We start from the raw sequence: 17,396 nt of genomic DNA on the forward strand, positions 1-17,396 counted from the left end.
GCCACCGCATTCTCCGGCGCGTGTGTCACCCTCGTGTGTCACCGCCTGTCACCCCCCACCCACCTGCACCAACGGTGGGGACAAAGGTCCAGGGCCACCCACTGTCCCCCCCCCCCCCCCCCCGCCTCATATTGGCCCCGGCACCGGTGGCACGAGCCCAGTCGGTGACAGGACCCGGCCATGGCAGGGGGGACACCCAGGAGGGTCCTCGTTGTCCTCAGCTGCGCCCTCACAGGTGAGGCTGGGGAGGGGACAGGAGGGGACGTGGGGTGGGAGCGGGAGGAGGAGGAGGATGGTGGGGAGAGGTTGGAGGAAGAGGGTGAAGATGGTGGGCTGAGGGGCTTGGAGGAAGAGGGTGAAGAGGGTGAAGAAGAGGAGGGTGAAGAGGGTGAAGAAGAGGAGGATGAAGAGGAGGAGGACGAAGAAGAGGAAGAGGAGGAAGAGGAGGAGGAATTGGGGTGGGAGAGGTTTGAGGGGTCCACGATCTGAAGGTCTTGGAGAAGGAAGAGGAGGAGGACGAAGAAGAGGAGGAGGAGAAAGAGGAGAATGAAGAAGAGGAAGAAGAGGAGGAATTAGGGTGGGAGAGGTTTGAGGGGTCCACGATCTGAAGGTCTTGGAGGAGGAAGAGGAGGATGAAGAAGAGGAGGAGGAATTGGGGTGGGAGAGGTTTGAGGGGTCCACGATCTGAAGGTCTTGGAGGAGGAAGAGGAGGATGAAGAAGAGGAGGAGGAATTGGGGTGGGAGAGGTTTGAGGGGTCCACGATCTGAAGGTCTTGGAGGAGGAAGAGGAGGAGGAAGAAGAAGAGGAGGAGGAGAAAGAGGAGAATGAAGAAGAGGAAGAAGAGGAGGAATTAGGGTGGGAGAGGTTTGAGGGGTCCACAATCTGAAGGTGGAAGAGGAAGAAGAGGAGGAGGAAGAAGAGGAGGAGGAATTGGAGTGGGAGAGGTTTGAAGGGTCCAGGATCTGAAGGTTTTGGAGGAAGAAGAGGAGGAGGAAGAAGAGGAGGAGGAAGAATTGGGGTTGGAGAGGTGGGAGGGCTCCGTGGTCTGGAGGTCTTGGAGGAGGAAGAGGAGGAGGAAGATGGAAACGATGGAAGGGGAGAGGTCGGAGGGGGATGAAGAAGAGGAGGAGGATGATGATGATGATGAAGAGGAGGAGGAATTGGGGGTGGGGTTGGAGAGGTTGGAGGGCTTCGTGGTCTGAAGGGCTTGGAGGAAGAGGAGGACAATGAGGAGGAAGAGGAGGACAATGAGGAGGAAGAGGAAGAGGAGAAAGGTGGAGACAACAGGGAGACGGAAGGAGATGAAGAGGTGGAGGAGGAGGAGGAGGAGGAGGAGGAGGAAGGAAGGAAGGTGGAGATGATCGAGAGAGGTCGGAGGGGGATGAAGAGAGGGAGGAGGAGGAGGAGGATGAAGGAAGGTGGAGAAGCCGAGGAGGAAAGTGAAGAAGAGGAGGGGGAGGATGAAGGACGCTCACAGAAGATGAAGGTCTCGGAAGAGGAGGAAGATGAGGAGGAGGAAGGTGGAGAAGATGAGGAGGGGCTGGAGAAGATCAGGGGGAGGGGCGGGAGGGGTCCTTGCACTGAGGGATGGGGGGAAGGAGGAAGAGGAGGAAGAGGAGGAGGAAGGAGAAGTTCGGAGTCTCCTCCCTGGGGAGGGCCTTGGGGGTCTCTGCTCACCCCGGACCCTCCCCTGCAGCCGCCATCGTGGGGAGAAGCGGCGTCCAAGGGACCACCACGGAGGCCAAGAACACGGACGGGACCACCTTGGCCACCACAGTGTCCACCAGCACCCACAGGACTACCACACCCACCCCAGGGGCCACCACAGTGTCCACCAGCACCCACGGGACCACCACACCCACCCCAGGGGCCACCACAGTGTCCACCAGCACCCACGGGACCACCACACCCACGCCAGGGGCCACCACAGTGTCCACCAGTGCCCACGGGACTACCACACCCACGCCAGGGGCCACCACAGTGTCCACCAGCACCCACGGGACCACCACACCCACCCCAGGGGCCACCACAGTGTCCACCAGCACCCCTGGGACCACCACACCCATGCCGGAGACCACCCCAACACCTGATGGGACATCCATGACCACCCCAGAGACCACCCCAAGGACCACCCCAGCACCTGATGGGACCACCACAACCACCCCGGAGACCACCCCAGTGTCCACCAGCACCCACAGGACCACCCTGGCCACCTCAGAGACCACCCCAGTGTCCACCAGCACCTCATGGACCACCACACCCACCCCAGAGACCACCACAGTGTCCACCAGCGCCCACGGGACCACCACACCCACCCCAGAGACCACCACAGTGTCCACCAGCACCCACAGGACCACCAAGACCACCTCAGAGACCACCCCAACACCTGATGGGACCACCACACCCACCCCAGAGACCACCCCAGTGTCCACCAGCACCCACGGGATGTCCACGACCACCCTGAGCACCTCCAAGACCACCCCAGTGACCCCCACGACAACATCCACCGCCCTGGAGACCTCCACGACCACCCCGGTGACCCCCACAAAGTCCACCACCACCGAAGTGACCTCCACAACCCCCCAAGTGCCATCGACCACCATGACGACCTCCAGCACCACCCTGGGCACCTCCACGACCACCCCAGTGACTCCCACAGAAACGCCCACCACCATAGACACCTCCATGACCACTCCAGGGACCACCACGACCACTCATGGGACCACCACAGCACCCAGCACCCTGGGGACCTCCACAGAAACCACCACCACCCTGGGGACATCCACGACCACCCTGGGCATCTCCACAACCACCCTGGGGACCCTCACAACGTCCACCACCACCGAAGTGACCTCCACAACCACCCAAGTGCCATCGACCACCGTGACGACCTCCAGCACCACCCTGGGCACCTCCACGACCACCCCAGTGACCCCCACAGCAACGCCCACCACCCTGGGGACCTCCATGACAACTCCAGGGACCACCATGACCACCCATGCGACCACCACAACACCGTCCATCACTACTCTGGAGACCTCCATGACCACCCAGGTGACCACCCCAGCACCGACCACCACCCTGGAGACCACCACGATGACCCAAGGGACCTCCATGACCACCCAGGTGGCGTCCACAACACCCACCACCACCCTGACCACCTCCATGACCACCCCGGTGACCCCCACAGCAACGTCCACCACCATGGGGACCTCCATGACCACCCAGGTCACTCCCACATCAGCCACCACCACCCTGGAGACCACCACGGTCACTCAGGTCACGCCTACATCACCCACCACCACCCTGGAGACCTCCACAGAAACCACCACCACCCTGGGCACCTCCACGACCACCCCAGTGACCTCCACAACCACTCAAGGGACCACCACAGCACCCACCACCCTGGGGACATCCACGACCACCCTTGGCACCTCCACAACGTCCACCACCACCGAAGTGACCTCCACAACCACCCAAGTGCCATCAACCACCAAGACGACCTCCAGCACCACCCTGGGCACCTCCACGACCACCCCAGTGACCCCCACAGCAACGCCCACCACCATGGGCACCTCCATGACCACTCCAGGGACCACCATGACCACCCAGGTGACCACCCCAGCACCGTCCATCACTACTCTGGAGACCACCACAATGGCCCAAGGGACCTCTACGAGCACCCAGGTGGCCTCCACAACACCCACCACCACCCTGACCACCTCCATGACCACCCCGGTGACCACCACAGCAACGTCCACCACCATGGGGACCTCCATGACCACCCAGGTCACTCCCACATCAGCCACCACCACCCTGGAGACCACCACGATGACCCAAAGGACCTCTACGAGCACCCAGGTGGCCTCCACAGCATCACCCACCACCACCCTGGAGGCCACCACAGTCACCCAGGTCACCCCTACATCACCCACCACCACCCTGGAGACCACCATGATGACCGTGGGGACCTCTACGAGCACCCAGGTGGCCTCCACAACATCACCCACCGCCACCCTGGGCACCTCCACAGAAACCACCACCACCGTGGGCACCTCCACGACCACCCCAGTGACCTCCACAACCACTCAAGGGACCACCACAGCACCCACCACCCTGGGGACCTCCACGACCTCCCCGGTGACCCCCACAACGTCCACCACCACCGAAGTGACCTCCACAACCACCCAAGTGCCATCGACCACCATTACGACCTCCAGCACCACCCTGGGCACCTCCACGACCACCCCAGTGACTCCCACAGCAACGCCCACCCCCATGGGCACCTCCATGACCACCCATGGGACCACCACAGCACCCACCACCCTGGGGACCTCCACAGAAACCACCACCACCCTGGGCACCTCCACGACCACCCCAGTGACCTCCATGTCACCATCCACCACCCTGGGCACGTCCACAACCACCCCGGTGACCCCCACAACCACTCCAGGGACCACCACAGCACCCACCACCCTGGGGACATTCTCAACCACCCTGGGCACCCCCACAACGTCCACCACCACCGAAGTGACCTCCACGACCACCCAAGTGCCATCGACCACCACAACAACTCCCATGACCACCCTGGGGACCTCCACGACCACCCCAGTGACCTCCACAACCACTCAAGGGACCACCACAGCACCCACCACCATCCTGGAGACCACCACGATGGCCCAAGGGACCTCTACGAGCACCCAGGTGGCCTCCACAACATCACCCACCACCACCCTGAGGACCTCCACAGAAACCATCACCGCCCTGGAGACATCCATGACCACCCTGGGTACCCCCACAACGTCCACCACCACCGAAGTGACCTCCACGACCACCCCAGTGCCATCAACCACTGCAACAACTCTCACGACCACCCCAGTGACCTCCACAACCACTCAAGGGACCACCACAGCACCCACCACCATCCTGGAGACCACCACGATGGCCCAAGGGACCTCTACGAGCACCCAGGTGGCCTCCACAACATCACCCACCACCACCCTGAGGACCTCCACAGAAACCATCACCGCCCTGGAGACATCCATGACCACCCTGGGTACCCCCACAACGTCCACCACCACCGAAGTGACCTCCACGACCACCCCAGTGCCATCAACCACTGCAACAACTCTCACGACCACCCCAGTGACCTCCACAACCACTCAAGGGACCACCACAGCACCCACCACCCTGGGGACATCCACGACCACCCTGGGGACCCCCACAACGTCCCCCACCACCGAAGTGACCTCCACAACCACCCAAGTGCCATCGACCACCGTGACGACCTCCAGCACCACCCTGGGCACCTTCACAACCACCCCAGTGACCCCCACAGCAACGCCCACCACCATGGGGACCTCCATGACCACTCCAGGGACCACCATGACCACCCATGGGACCACCACAACACCGTCCACAACTACTCTGGAGACCTCCATGACCCCCCAGGTGACCACCCCAGCACCGACCACCACCCTGGAGACCACCACGATGGCCCAAGGGACCTCTACGAGCACCCAGGTGGCCTCCACAGCATCACCCACCACCACCCCGGAGACCTCCATGACCACCCTGGGGACACCCACGATCACCCAGGAGACCCCAACGTCACCCACCACCACCACCCAAGTGCCATCCACCACCCAGGACACCCCCACAGCAACATCCACCGCCACTCTGGGGACCTCTCCAACCACCCAAGGGACCTCCACGACCACCCTGGAGACCACCCCAGTGTCCACCACCACCCTGGAGACCACCACGATGACCCAAGGGACCTCTACGAGCACCCAGGTGGCCTCCACAACACCCACCACCACCACCCTGGGCACCTTCACAAGCACCCCGGTGACTCCCACAGCAACGTCCACCACCGTGGGGACTTCCACAACCACTCAAGGGACCACCACAGCAAGTCCCACCACCACTCTGGGGTCTACTGTGACCACCCTGGGGACACCCACGACCACCCAGGTCAGCCCCACATCATCCACCACCACCCTGGAGACCACCATGATGACCCTGGGGACCTCTACGAGCACCCCGGTGGCCTCCACAGCATCACCCACCACCACCCTGGAGACCACCACGGTCACCCAGGTCACCCCTACATCACCCACCACCACCACCCTGGGCACCTCCACAGAAGCCACCACCACCCTGGAGACCTCCACGACCACCCTAGGTACACCCACGATCACCCAGGAGACCCCAACGTCACCCACCACCACCACCCAAGTGCCATCCACCACCCAGGTCACCCCCACAGCAATGTCCACCGCCACTCTGGGGACCTCCACGACCACCCAAGGGACCTCCACAACCACCCTGGAGTCCACCTCAGTGTCCACCACCATCCTGGAGACCACCACGATGACCCAAGGGACCTCTACGAGCACCCAGGTGGCCTCCACAGCATCACCCACCACCACCCTGGAGACCACCACGGTCACCCAGGTCACCCCTACATCACCCACCACCACCCTGGGCACCTCCACGACCACCCCAGTGACCTCCACAACCACTCCAGGGACCACCGCAGCACCCACCACCCTGGGGACATCCACAACGTCCACCACCACCGAAGTGACCTCCACAACCACCCAAGTGCCATCGACCACCATGACGACCTCCAGCACCACCCTGGGCACCTTCACGACCACCCCAGTGACCCCCACAGCAACGCCCACCACCCTGGGCACCTCCATGGCCACTCCAGGGACCACCACGACCACCCAAGGGACCACCACAGCACCATCCATCACTACTCTGGAGACCTCCATGACCACCCAGGTGACCACCCCAGCACCGACCACCACCCTGGAGACCACCACGATGACCCAAGGGACCTCTACGAGCACCCAGGTGGCCTCCACAGCATCACCCACCACCACCCTGACCACCTCCATGACCACCCCGGTGACCCCCACAGCAATGTCCACCACCATGGGGACCTCCATGACCACCCAGGTCACTCCCACATCAGCCACCACAACCCTGGAGACCACCACGATGACCCAAGGGACCTCTACGAGCACCCAGGTGGCCTCCACTACATCACCCACCACCACCCTGGAGACCTCCACAGAAACCATCACCACCCTGGAGACCTCCATGACTACCCTAGGTACACCCACGATCACCCAGGAGACTCCAACGTCACCCACCACCACCACCCAAGTGCCATCCACCACCCAGGACACCCCCACGGCAACGTCCACCGCCACTCTGGGGACCTCTCCAACCACCCAAGGGACCTCCACAACCACCCTGGAGACCACCCCAGTGTCCAGCACCACCCTGGAGACCACCACGATGACCCAAGGGACCTCTACGAGCACCCAGGTGGCCTCCACAACACCCACCACCACCACCCTGGGCACCTTCACAAGCACCCCGGTGACCCCCACAGCAACGTCCACCACCGTGGGCACCTCCATGACCACCCAGGTCACTCCCACATCACCCACCACCACCCTGGGCACCTCCACAGAAACCACCACCGCCCTGGACACCTCCACGACCACCCCAGTGACCTCCACAGCAACGCCCACCACCCTGGGGACCACCACGACCACCCAAGGGACCACCACAGCACCGTCCACCACTACTCTGGAGACCTCTATGAACACCCAGGTGACCACCCCAGCACGGACCACCACCCTGGAGACCACCACGATGACCCAAGGGACCTCTACGAGCACCCAGGTGGCCTCCACAACACCCACCACCACCACCCTGGGCACCTTCACAACCACCCCAGTGACACCCACAGCAACTCCCACCACCCTGGGCACCTCCATGACCACTCCAGGGACCACCACGACCACCCATGGGACCACCACAGCACCCACCACCCTGGGCACCTCCACGACCACCCCTGTGACCTCCACAACCACTCAAGGGACCACCACAGCACCCACCACCCTGGGGACATCCACGACCACCCTGGGCCCCCCCACAACGTCCACCACCACCGAAGTGACCTCCACGACCACCCAAGTGCCATCAACCACCACAACAACTCCCATGACCACCCTGGGCACCTCCACGACCACCCCAGTGACCTCCACAACCACTCAAGGGACCACCACAGCACCCACCACCATCCTGGAGACCACCACGATGGCCCAAGGGACCTCTACGAGCACCCAGGTGGCCTCCACAACATCACCCACCACCACCCTGGGGACCTCCACAGAAACCATCACGGCCCTGGAGACATCCATGACCACCCTGGGTACCCCCACAACGTCCACCACCACCGAAGTGACCTCCACGACCACCCCAGTGCCATCAACCACTGCGACAACTCTCACGACCACCCCAGTGACCTCCACAACCACTCAAGGGACCACCACAGCACCCACCACCCTGGGGACATCCATGACCACCCAGGGGACCCCCACAACGTCCCCCACCACCGAAGTGACCTCCACAACCACCCAAGTGCCATCGACCACCGTGACGACCTCCAGCACCACCCTGGGCACCTTCACAACCACCCCAGTGACCCCCACAGCAACGCCCACCACCCTGGGGACCTCCATGACCACTCCAGGGACCACCATGACCACCCATGGGACCACCACAACACCGTCCACAACTACTCTGGAGACCTCCATGACCACCCAGGTGACCACCCCAGCACCGACCACCACCCTGGAGACCACCACGATGGCCCAAGGGACCTCTACGAGCACCCAGGTGGCCTCCACAGCATCACCCACCACCACCCTGGGGACCACCACGGTCACCCAGGTCACCCCCGCATCACCCACCACCACCATGGAGACCTCCATGACCACCCTGGGGACACCCACGATGACCCAGGAGACTCCAACATCACCCACCACCACCACCCAAGTGCCATCCACCACCCAGGACACCCCCACGGCAACGTCCACCGCCACTCTGGGGACCTCTCCAACCACCCAAGGGACCTCCACGACCACCCTGGAGACCACCCCAGTGTCCACCACCACCCTGGAGACCACCACGATGACCCAAGGGACCTCTACGAGCACCCAGGTGGCCTCCACAACACCCACCACCACCACCCTGGGCACCTTCACAAGCACCCCGGTGACCCCCACAGCAACGTCCACCACCGTGGGCACCTCCATGACCACCCAGGTCACTCCCACATCACCCACCACCACCCTGGGCACCTCCACAGAAACCACCACCACCCTGGACACCTCCACGACCACCCCAGTGACCTCCACAGCAACGCCCACCACCCTGGGGACCACCACGACCACCCAAGGGTCCACCACAGCACCGTCCACCACTACTCTGGAGACCTCTATGAACACCCAGGTGACCACCCCAGCACGGACCACCACCCTGGAGACCACCACGATGACCCAAGGGACCTCTACGAGCACCCAGGTGGCCTCCACAACACCCACCACCACCACCCTGGGCACCTTCACAACCACCCCAGTGACACCCACAGCAACTCCCACCACCCTGGGCACCTCCATGACCACTCCAGGGACCACCACGACCACCCATGGGACCACCACAGCACCCACCACCCTGGGCACCTCCACGACCACCCCTGTGACCTCCACAACCACTCAAGGGACCACCACAGCACCCACCACCCTGGGGACATCCACGACCACCCTGGGCACCTCCACAACGTCCACCACCACCGAAGTGACCTCCACGACCACCCAAGTGCCATCAACCACCATGACGACCTCCAGCACCACCCTGGGCACCTTCACAACGGTCACCCCGGTGACCCCCACAGCAACGTCCACCACCCTGGGGACCACCACAACCACTCAAGGGACCACCACAGCAAGTCCCACCACCACTCTGGCGTCTCCTGTGACCACGACACACACGACCACACAGGTCAGCCCCACATCACCCACCACCACCCTGGAGACCACCACGATGACCGTGGGAACCTCTACGAGCACCCAGGTGGCCTCCACAGCATCACCCACCACCACCCTGGAGACCTCCACAGAAACCACCACCACCCTGGGCACCTCCAAGACCACCCCAGTGACCCCCACAGCAACGCCCACCACCCTGGGGACCACCCTGACCACCCAAGGGACAACCACAGCACCGTCCATCACTACTCTGGAGACCTCTATGACCACCCAGGTGACCACCCCAGCACCGACCACCACCCTGGAGACCACCACGATGACCCAAGGGACCTCTACGAGCACCCCGGTGGCCTCCACAGCATCACCCACCACCACCCTGGAGACCACCACGGCCACCCAGGTCACCCCTACATCACCCACCACCACCCTGGGCACCTCCACAGAAGCCACCACCACCCTGGGCACCTCCACGACCACCCTGGGGACACCCACGATCACCGAGGAGACTCCAACGTCACCCACCACCACCACCCAAGTGCCATCCACCACCCAGGTCACCCCCACAGCAATGTCCACCGCCACTCTGGGGACCTCTCCAACAACCCAAGGGACCTCCACGACCACCCTGGAGACCACCCCAGTGTCCACCACCATCCTGGAGACCACCACGATGACCCAAGGGACCTCTACGAGCACCCAGGTGGCCTCCACAGCATCACCCACCACCACCCTGGAGACCACCACGGTCACCCAGGTCACCCCTACATCACCCACCACCACCCTGGGCACCTCCACGACCACCCCAGTGACCTCCACAACCACTCAAGGGACCACCACAGCACCCACCACCCTGGGGACATCCACGACCTCCCCGGTGACCTCCACAACATCCACCACCACCGAAGTGACCTCCACAACCACCCAAGTGCCATCGACCACCATGACGACCTCCAGCACCACCCTGGGCACCTCCACGACCACCCCAGTGACCCCCACAGCAACGCCCACCACCCTGGGCACCTCCATGACCACTCCAGGGACCACCATGACCACCCATGGGACCACCACAGCACCCACCACCCTGGGGACCTCCACAAAAACCACCACCACCCTGGGCACCTCCACGACCACCCCAGTGACCTCCACAACCACTCAAGGGACCACCACAGCACCCACCACCCTGGGGACATCCACGACCACCCTTGGCACCTCCACAACGTCCACCACCACTGAAGTGACCTCCACAACCACCCAAGTGCCATCGACCACCATGACGACCTCCAGCACCACCCTGGGCACCTCCACAACCTCCCCAGTGACCCCCACAGCAACGCCCACCACCCTGGGCACCTCCATGACCACTCCAGGGACCACCATGACCACCCATGGGACCACCACAGCACCATCCATCACTACTCTGGAGACCTCTATGACCACCCAGGTGACCACCCCAGCACCGACCACCACCCTGGAGACCACCACGATGACCCAAGGGACCTCTACGAGCACCCAGGTGGCCTCCACAGCATCACCCACCACCACCCTGGAGACCACCACGGCCACCCAGGTCACCCCTACATCACCCACCACCACCCTGGGCACCTCCACAGAAGCCATCACCACCCTGGGCAGCTCCACGACCACCCTGGGGACACCCACGATCACCCAGGAGACCCCAACGTCACCCACCACCACCAGCCAAGTTCCATCCACCACCCAGGGCACCCCCACGGCAACATCCACCGCCACTCTGGGGACCTCTCCAACCACCCAAGGGACCGCCACGACCACCCTGGAGACCACCCCAGTGTCCACCACCATCCTGGAGACCACCACGATGACCCAAGGGACCTCTACGAGCACCCAGGTGGCCTCCACAGCATCACCCACCACCACCCTGGAGACCACCACGGTCACCCAGGTCACCCCTACATCACCCACCACCACCCTGGGGACCTCCACGACCACCGCAGTGACCTCCACAACCACTCAAGGGACCACCACAGCACCCACCACCCTGGGGACATCCACGACCACCCTGGGGACCCCCACAACGTCCACCACCACCGAAGTGACCTCCACAACCACCCAAGTGCCATCGACCACCATGACGACCTCCAGCACCACCCTGGGCACCTCCACAACCTCCCCAGTGACCCCCACATCAACGCCCACCACCCTGGGCACCTCCATGACCACTCCAAGGACCACCATGACCACCCAGGTGACCACCACAGCACCGTCCACAACTACTCTGGAGACCTCCATGACCACCCAGGTGACCACCCCAGCACCGACCACCACCCTGGAGACCACCACGATGACCCAAGGGACCTCTACGAGCACCCAGGTGGCCTCCACAGCATCACCCACCACCACCCTGGAGACCACCACGGCCACCCAGGTCACCCCTACATCACCCACCACCACCCTGGGCACCCCCACAGAAGCCACCACCACCCTGGGCACCTCCACGAACACCCTGGGGACACCCACGATCACCCAGGAGACCCCAACGTCACCCACCACCACCACCCAAATGCCATCCACCACCCAGGTCACCCCCACAGCAACGTCCACCGCCACTCTGGGGACCTCTCCAACCACCCAAGGGACCTCCACCACCACCCTGGAGACCACCACGGTCACTCAGGTCACGCCTACATCACCCACCACCACCCTGGAGACCTCCACAGAAACCACCACCACCGTGGGCACCTCCACGACCACCCCAGTGACCTCCACAACCACTCAAGGGACCACCACAGCACCCACCACCCTGGGCACCTCCACAACCACCCTGGGGACCTCCACTACATCCACCACCACTGAAGTGACCTCCACGACCACCCAAGTGCCATCAACCACCACGACGACCCCCACAACCACCCTGGGCACCTCCACGACCACCCCAGTGACCTCCACAACCTCTCAAGGGACCACCACAGCACCCACCACCCTGGGGACCTCCACGACCACCCTGGAGACCCCCACAACGTCCGCCACCACCGAAGTGACCTCCACAACCACCCAAGTGCCATCAACCACCACGACGACCCCCACCACCACCCTGGGCACCTCCACGACCACCCCGGTGACCTCCATGTCACCGTCCACCACCCTGGGCACTTCCACGACCATCCCAGTGACCCCCACAGCAACGTCCTCCACTCCAGGGACCTCTACGACCACCCAAGGGACCACCACAGCACCCACCACCACTCCAGGGACCACCACAACCACCCTGGGGATCTCCACAACGTCCACCACCACCACCGAAGTGACCTCCACGACCACCCAAGTGCCATCAACCACCACGACGACCCCCACCACCACCCTGGGCACCTCCACAACCACCCCGGTGACCTCCATGTCACCGTCCACCACGCTGGGCACTTCCATCACCACCCAAGTGACCTCCACAACGTCCACCACCACCGAAGTGACCTCCATGACCACCCAAGTGCCATCAACCACCACGACGACCCCCACCACCACCCTGGGCACCTCCACGACCACCCCGGTGACCTCTACAACGTCTCAAGGGACCCCCACAGCACCCACCACCCTGGGCACCTCCACGACCACCCTGGGCACCTCCACAACGTCCACCACCACCCTGACCACCTCCATGACCACCCAATTGCCATTGACCACCACGACAGCCCCCACAACCACCCTGGGCACCTCCACGACCACCCCAGTGACCTCCATGTCACCGTCCACCACCCTGAGGACCACCACGACCACCCCAGTGACCCCCACAGCACCCACCACCCTGGGCACCTCCACAACCACCCACGTGACCTCCATGTCACCGTCCACCACCCTGGGCACCTCCATGACCACTCTGGGGACCCCCACAATGTCCACCACCACCGAAGTGACCTCCCCGACCACCCAAGTGCCATCAACCACCACAACGACCTCCACCACCACCCTGGGCACCTCCACAACCACCCTTGGGACCTCCATGTCACCGTCCACCACCCTGGGCACCTCCATGACCACCCCAGTGACCTCTACAACCACTCCAGGGACCCCCACAGCGCCCACCACCACTCCAGGGACCTCCACGACCACCCTGGGGTCCCCCACAATGTCCACCACCACCGAAGTGACCTCCACGACCACCCAAGTGCCATCAACCACCACGACCACCCCCACCACCACCCTGGGCACCTCCACAACCACCCTGGAGACCTCCACAACCTCTCAAGGGACCACCACAGCAACCACCACCCTGGGGACCTCCACGACCACCCTGGGGTCCCCCACAATGTCCACCACCACCGAAGTGACCTCCACAACCACCCAAGTGCCATCAACCACCACGACGACCCCCACCACCACCTTTGGCACCTCCACAACCACCTTTGGGACCTCCATGTCACCGTCCACCACCCTGAGGACCACCACGACCACCCCAGCGACCCCCACAGCACCCACCACCCTGGGGACCTCCACAACCACCCAAGGGACCTCCACAACCACCCCAGTGACCTCCACAACCACTCAAGGGACCCCCACAGCACCCACCACCCTGGGGACCTCCACGGCCACCCTGGGCACCTCCACAACCACCCTGGGGACCCCCACAACGTCCACCACCACCGAAGTGACCTCCACGACCACCCAAGTGCCATCAACCACCACGACAACTCCCATCACCACCCTGGGCACCTCCACGACCACCCCGGTGACCTCCATGTCACCGTCCACCACCCTGGGCACCTCAACGACCACCCCAGTGACCCCCACAGCAACGTCCACCACTCCAGGGACCACCACAACCACCCAAGGGACCACCACAGCACCCACCACCACTCCAGGGACCACCACAACCACCCTGGGCACCTCCACGACCACCCAAGTGCCATCAACCACCACGACAACTCCCACCACCACTCTGGGCACCTCCATGACCACCCTTGGGACCTCCATGTCACCCTCCACCACCCTGAGGACCACCACAACGCCGCTCCCCACTGCTGGGACCCCCACAGCACCCACCACCCCCACCCCTGGGACCACCACCCGTGCTCCTTTAGGTGAGTCACCCCCCTAAATGACCTTCACCGTCCACCTGCCACCCCCTCGCCCAGGAGGTCCCCCTGACCCCGGGGTGTCCCCGAGCTCCTCCCCTGATGCCCCCCTGTCTCCCCCAGGGCTGTGTGAGAACGGGGGGACCCCCGTGGGCACCGGCTGTGTCTGCACCCCGTCCTACGCCGGCGCCCGCTGCGAGTTCTCCACCGACACCATCGAGACCAACCTGCGTGAGTGATGCCCCCACCCCACACCCGGAGGTCCTGGGCACCTTGGGGGTCCTGGGCATCTCAAGGGTCCTGGTCTTCTTGGGGGTTCGGGTGTCTTTGGGGTTCCTGGGCACCTCGGGGGTCCTGGGCATCTCAGGGGTGCTGGTTCTCTTGGGGGTTCTGGTTCTCTTGGGGTTCCTGGGCACCTCCAGGGTCCTGGGCACCTTGGGGGTTCTGGGCACTTCAGGGGTTCTCAGCACCTCGGGGGTCCTGGGCATCTCAAGGGTCCTGGTCTTCTTCGGGGTCCTGGGCACCTTGGGGGTTCGGGTGTCTTTGGGGGTCCTGGGCACCTCGGGGCTCTTGGGCACCTTGGGGGTCCTGGGCATCTCAAGGGTCCCAGGCATCTCAAGGGTCCTGGTCTTCTTGGGGGTTCGGGCGTCTTTGGGGTTCCTGGGTACCTCAGGGGTCCTGGTTCTCTTGGGGGTTCTGGGCACCTTGGGGGTCCTGGTGACTTTGGGGGTCCTGGGCACCTCGGGGGTCATGGGCACCTCAGGGGTCTTGGTCTTGTGGTTCCTGGGCACCTCGAGGGTCACGGTTCTCTTGGACGTCGTGGTCCTCTCAGGGGTCCTGGTGATTTTGGGGGTTCTGGTCTCTTTGGGGGTCCTGGTCCTCTTGGGGGTGCTGGTGATCTTGGGGGTCCTGGGCACTTTGGGGGTCCAGGTCTCTTTGGAGGTCCTGACCATCCTGAACATCCTGGACACCACGGAGGTCGTGGTCCTCTTTGGGGGTCCTGGGCACCTCAGGGGTTCTGGTCTTTTGGGGGTTCTGGTGTTTTTGGGGGGGGTCCTGGTTCCTTTGGTGGTCCTGGACACCCCAGGGGTCCTCGCCCACCCCATCCCACCCCAATAACCCCCTCATCTCCCCCTCTTTTCCCCAGCCTTCCCTGGGACCATCATGGCCGCCCTGGAGATGGAAGTGACCCTCACCAACTTCAACTATTCCGAGGACCTGAAGGACCCTGACTCGGACACCTTCCGCTCCTTCCGGGACCATTTCCGGCAGGAGGTGAGGACACGAGGTGCCCAGTGTTCCCCCGTGGCCACTGTGTCCCTCAGGGGTGGCCACCATGTCCCCAGAGGGGTGGCCAAGTGACCTTTTGCCCTTGCAGATCAAGAAGATCTACGGGACCATCCCTGGCTACGAGGGCGTGGAGTTCACCAGCCTCAAGTAAGGGGTCCCTGACCTCCTGCCAAGGGTGGGGTGGGGTGGGATGTCCCCAGACCCCTCCTTTGACCCCCTGTGCCCCCTCCCCGAAGGTCCGGCAGCATCGTGGTGGGACACCAGGTGTTCTTCACCATGGCCCAGAGTGGCAACACCACGGAGAAGTTCCAGGAGACCACGGAGGAGTTGGTGGAGAAGCTCCGGGAGACGGCGGCGAGCCAGGGCGACTGCCAGCACAACACCTGTGGGTGACCCCAAAGCCCCCCCAGACCCTCCCAGACCCCTGCAGGGCCTCTCCTGGACCTCTGGGGTCCAGCCGGGGCACCCAAGGGTGGTCTCTGATGTCCTCTCCTCCCATCCCAGCCGTGCTGTGCCTCGTGCTGAGACCCAACCCCGTGATCAGCGACATGAGGGAGGTGTCGGACCTGGAGGGTGAGACCGGCGGGGAGCCCCTGCCCACCCCACTGCCCCCCTGTGCCCACCCCACCACCCCCTGACCACCCCATTGACCCCCTGTACCCACCCCATTGACCCCCTGTGCCCACCCCATCACCCCCTGACCACCCCATTGCCCCCCTGTGCCCACCCCACCACCCCCTGACCACCCCATTGCCCCCCTGTGCCCACCCCATTGACCCCCTGTGCCCACCCCACCACCCCCTGACCACCCCATCACCCTCTGACCACCCCACCACCCTCTGACCACCCCATTGCCCCCCTGTGTCCACCCCATTGACCCCCTGTGCCCACCCCACCACCCCCTGACCACCCCATTGCCCCCCTGTGCCCACCCCACCACCCCCTGACCCCCCCATTGACCCCTCGTGCCCATCCCATCACCCTCTGACCACCCCATTGACCCCTCGTGTCCACCCCACCACCCCCTGACCACCCCATCACCCCCTGTGCCCACCCCATCACCCCCTGACCACCCCATTGACCCACTGTGCCCACCCCATCATCCCCTGACCACCCCATTGACCCCTCGTGCCCACCCCATCACCCCCTGTGCCCACCCCACCACCCCCTGACCACCCATCACCCCCTGACCATCCCATC

General features: G+C 64.1%; 1 protein-coding gene across 1 annotated transcript; it reads left to right on the top strand.

Annotated features, from left to right (window-relative positions):
• Positions 1–1,089: 1,089 nt before the first annotated feature.
• On the top strand, positions 1,090–16,268 carry LOC138101504 (serine-rich adhesin for platelets-like). The gene is made up of 5 exons (XM_068999277.1): positions 1,090–1,167; positions 1,215–1,521; positions 1,698–14,912; positions 15,030–15,137; positions 16,054–16,268. The coding sequence occupies exons 1-5, from the start codon at positions 1,090–1,092 to the stop codon at positions 16,266–16,268; spliced, it is 13,923 nt and encodes a 4,640-aa protein (XP_068855378.1).
• The last annotated feature ends 1,128 nt before the right edge of the window (positions 16,269–17,396 follow it).

The sequence above is a fragment of the Aphelocoma coerulescens genome, unplaced genomic scaffold (assembly GCF_041296385.1).
Source record: "Aphelocoma coerulescens isolate FSJ_1873_10779 unplaced genomic scaffold, UR_Acoe_1.0 HiC_scaffold_314, whole genome shotgun sequence".
NCBI lineage: Eukaryota > Metazoa > Chordata > Aves > Passeriformes > Corvidae > Aphelocoma > Aphelocoma coerulescens.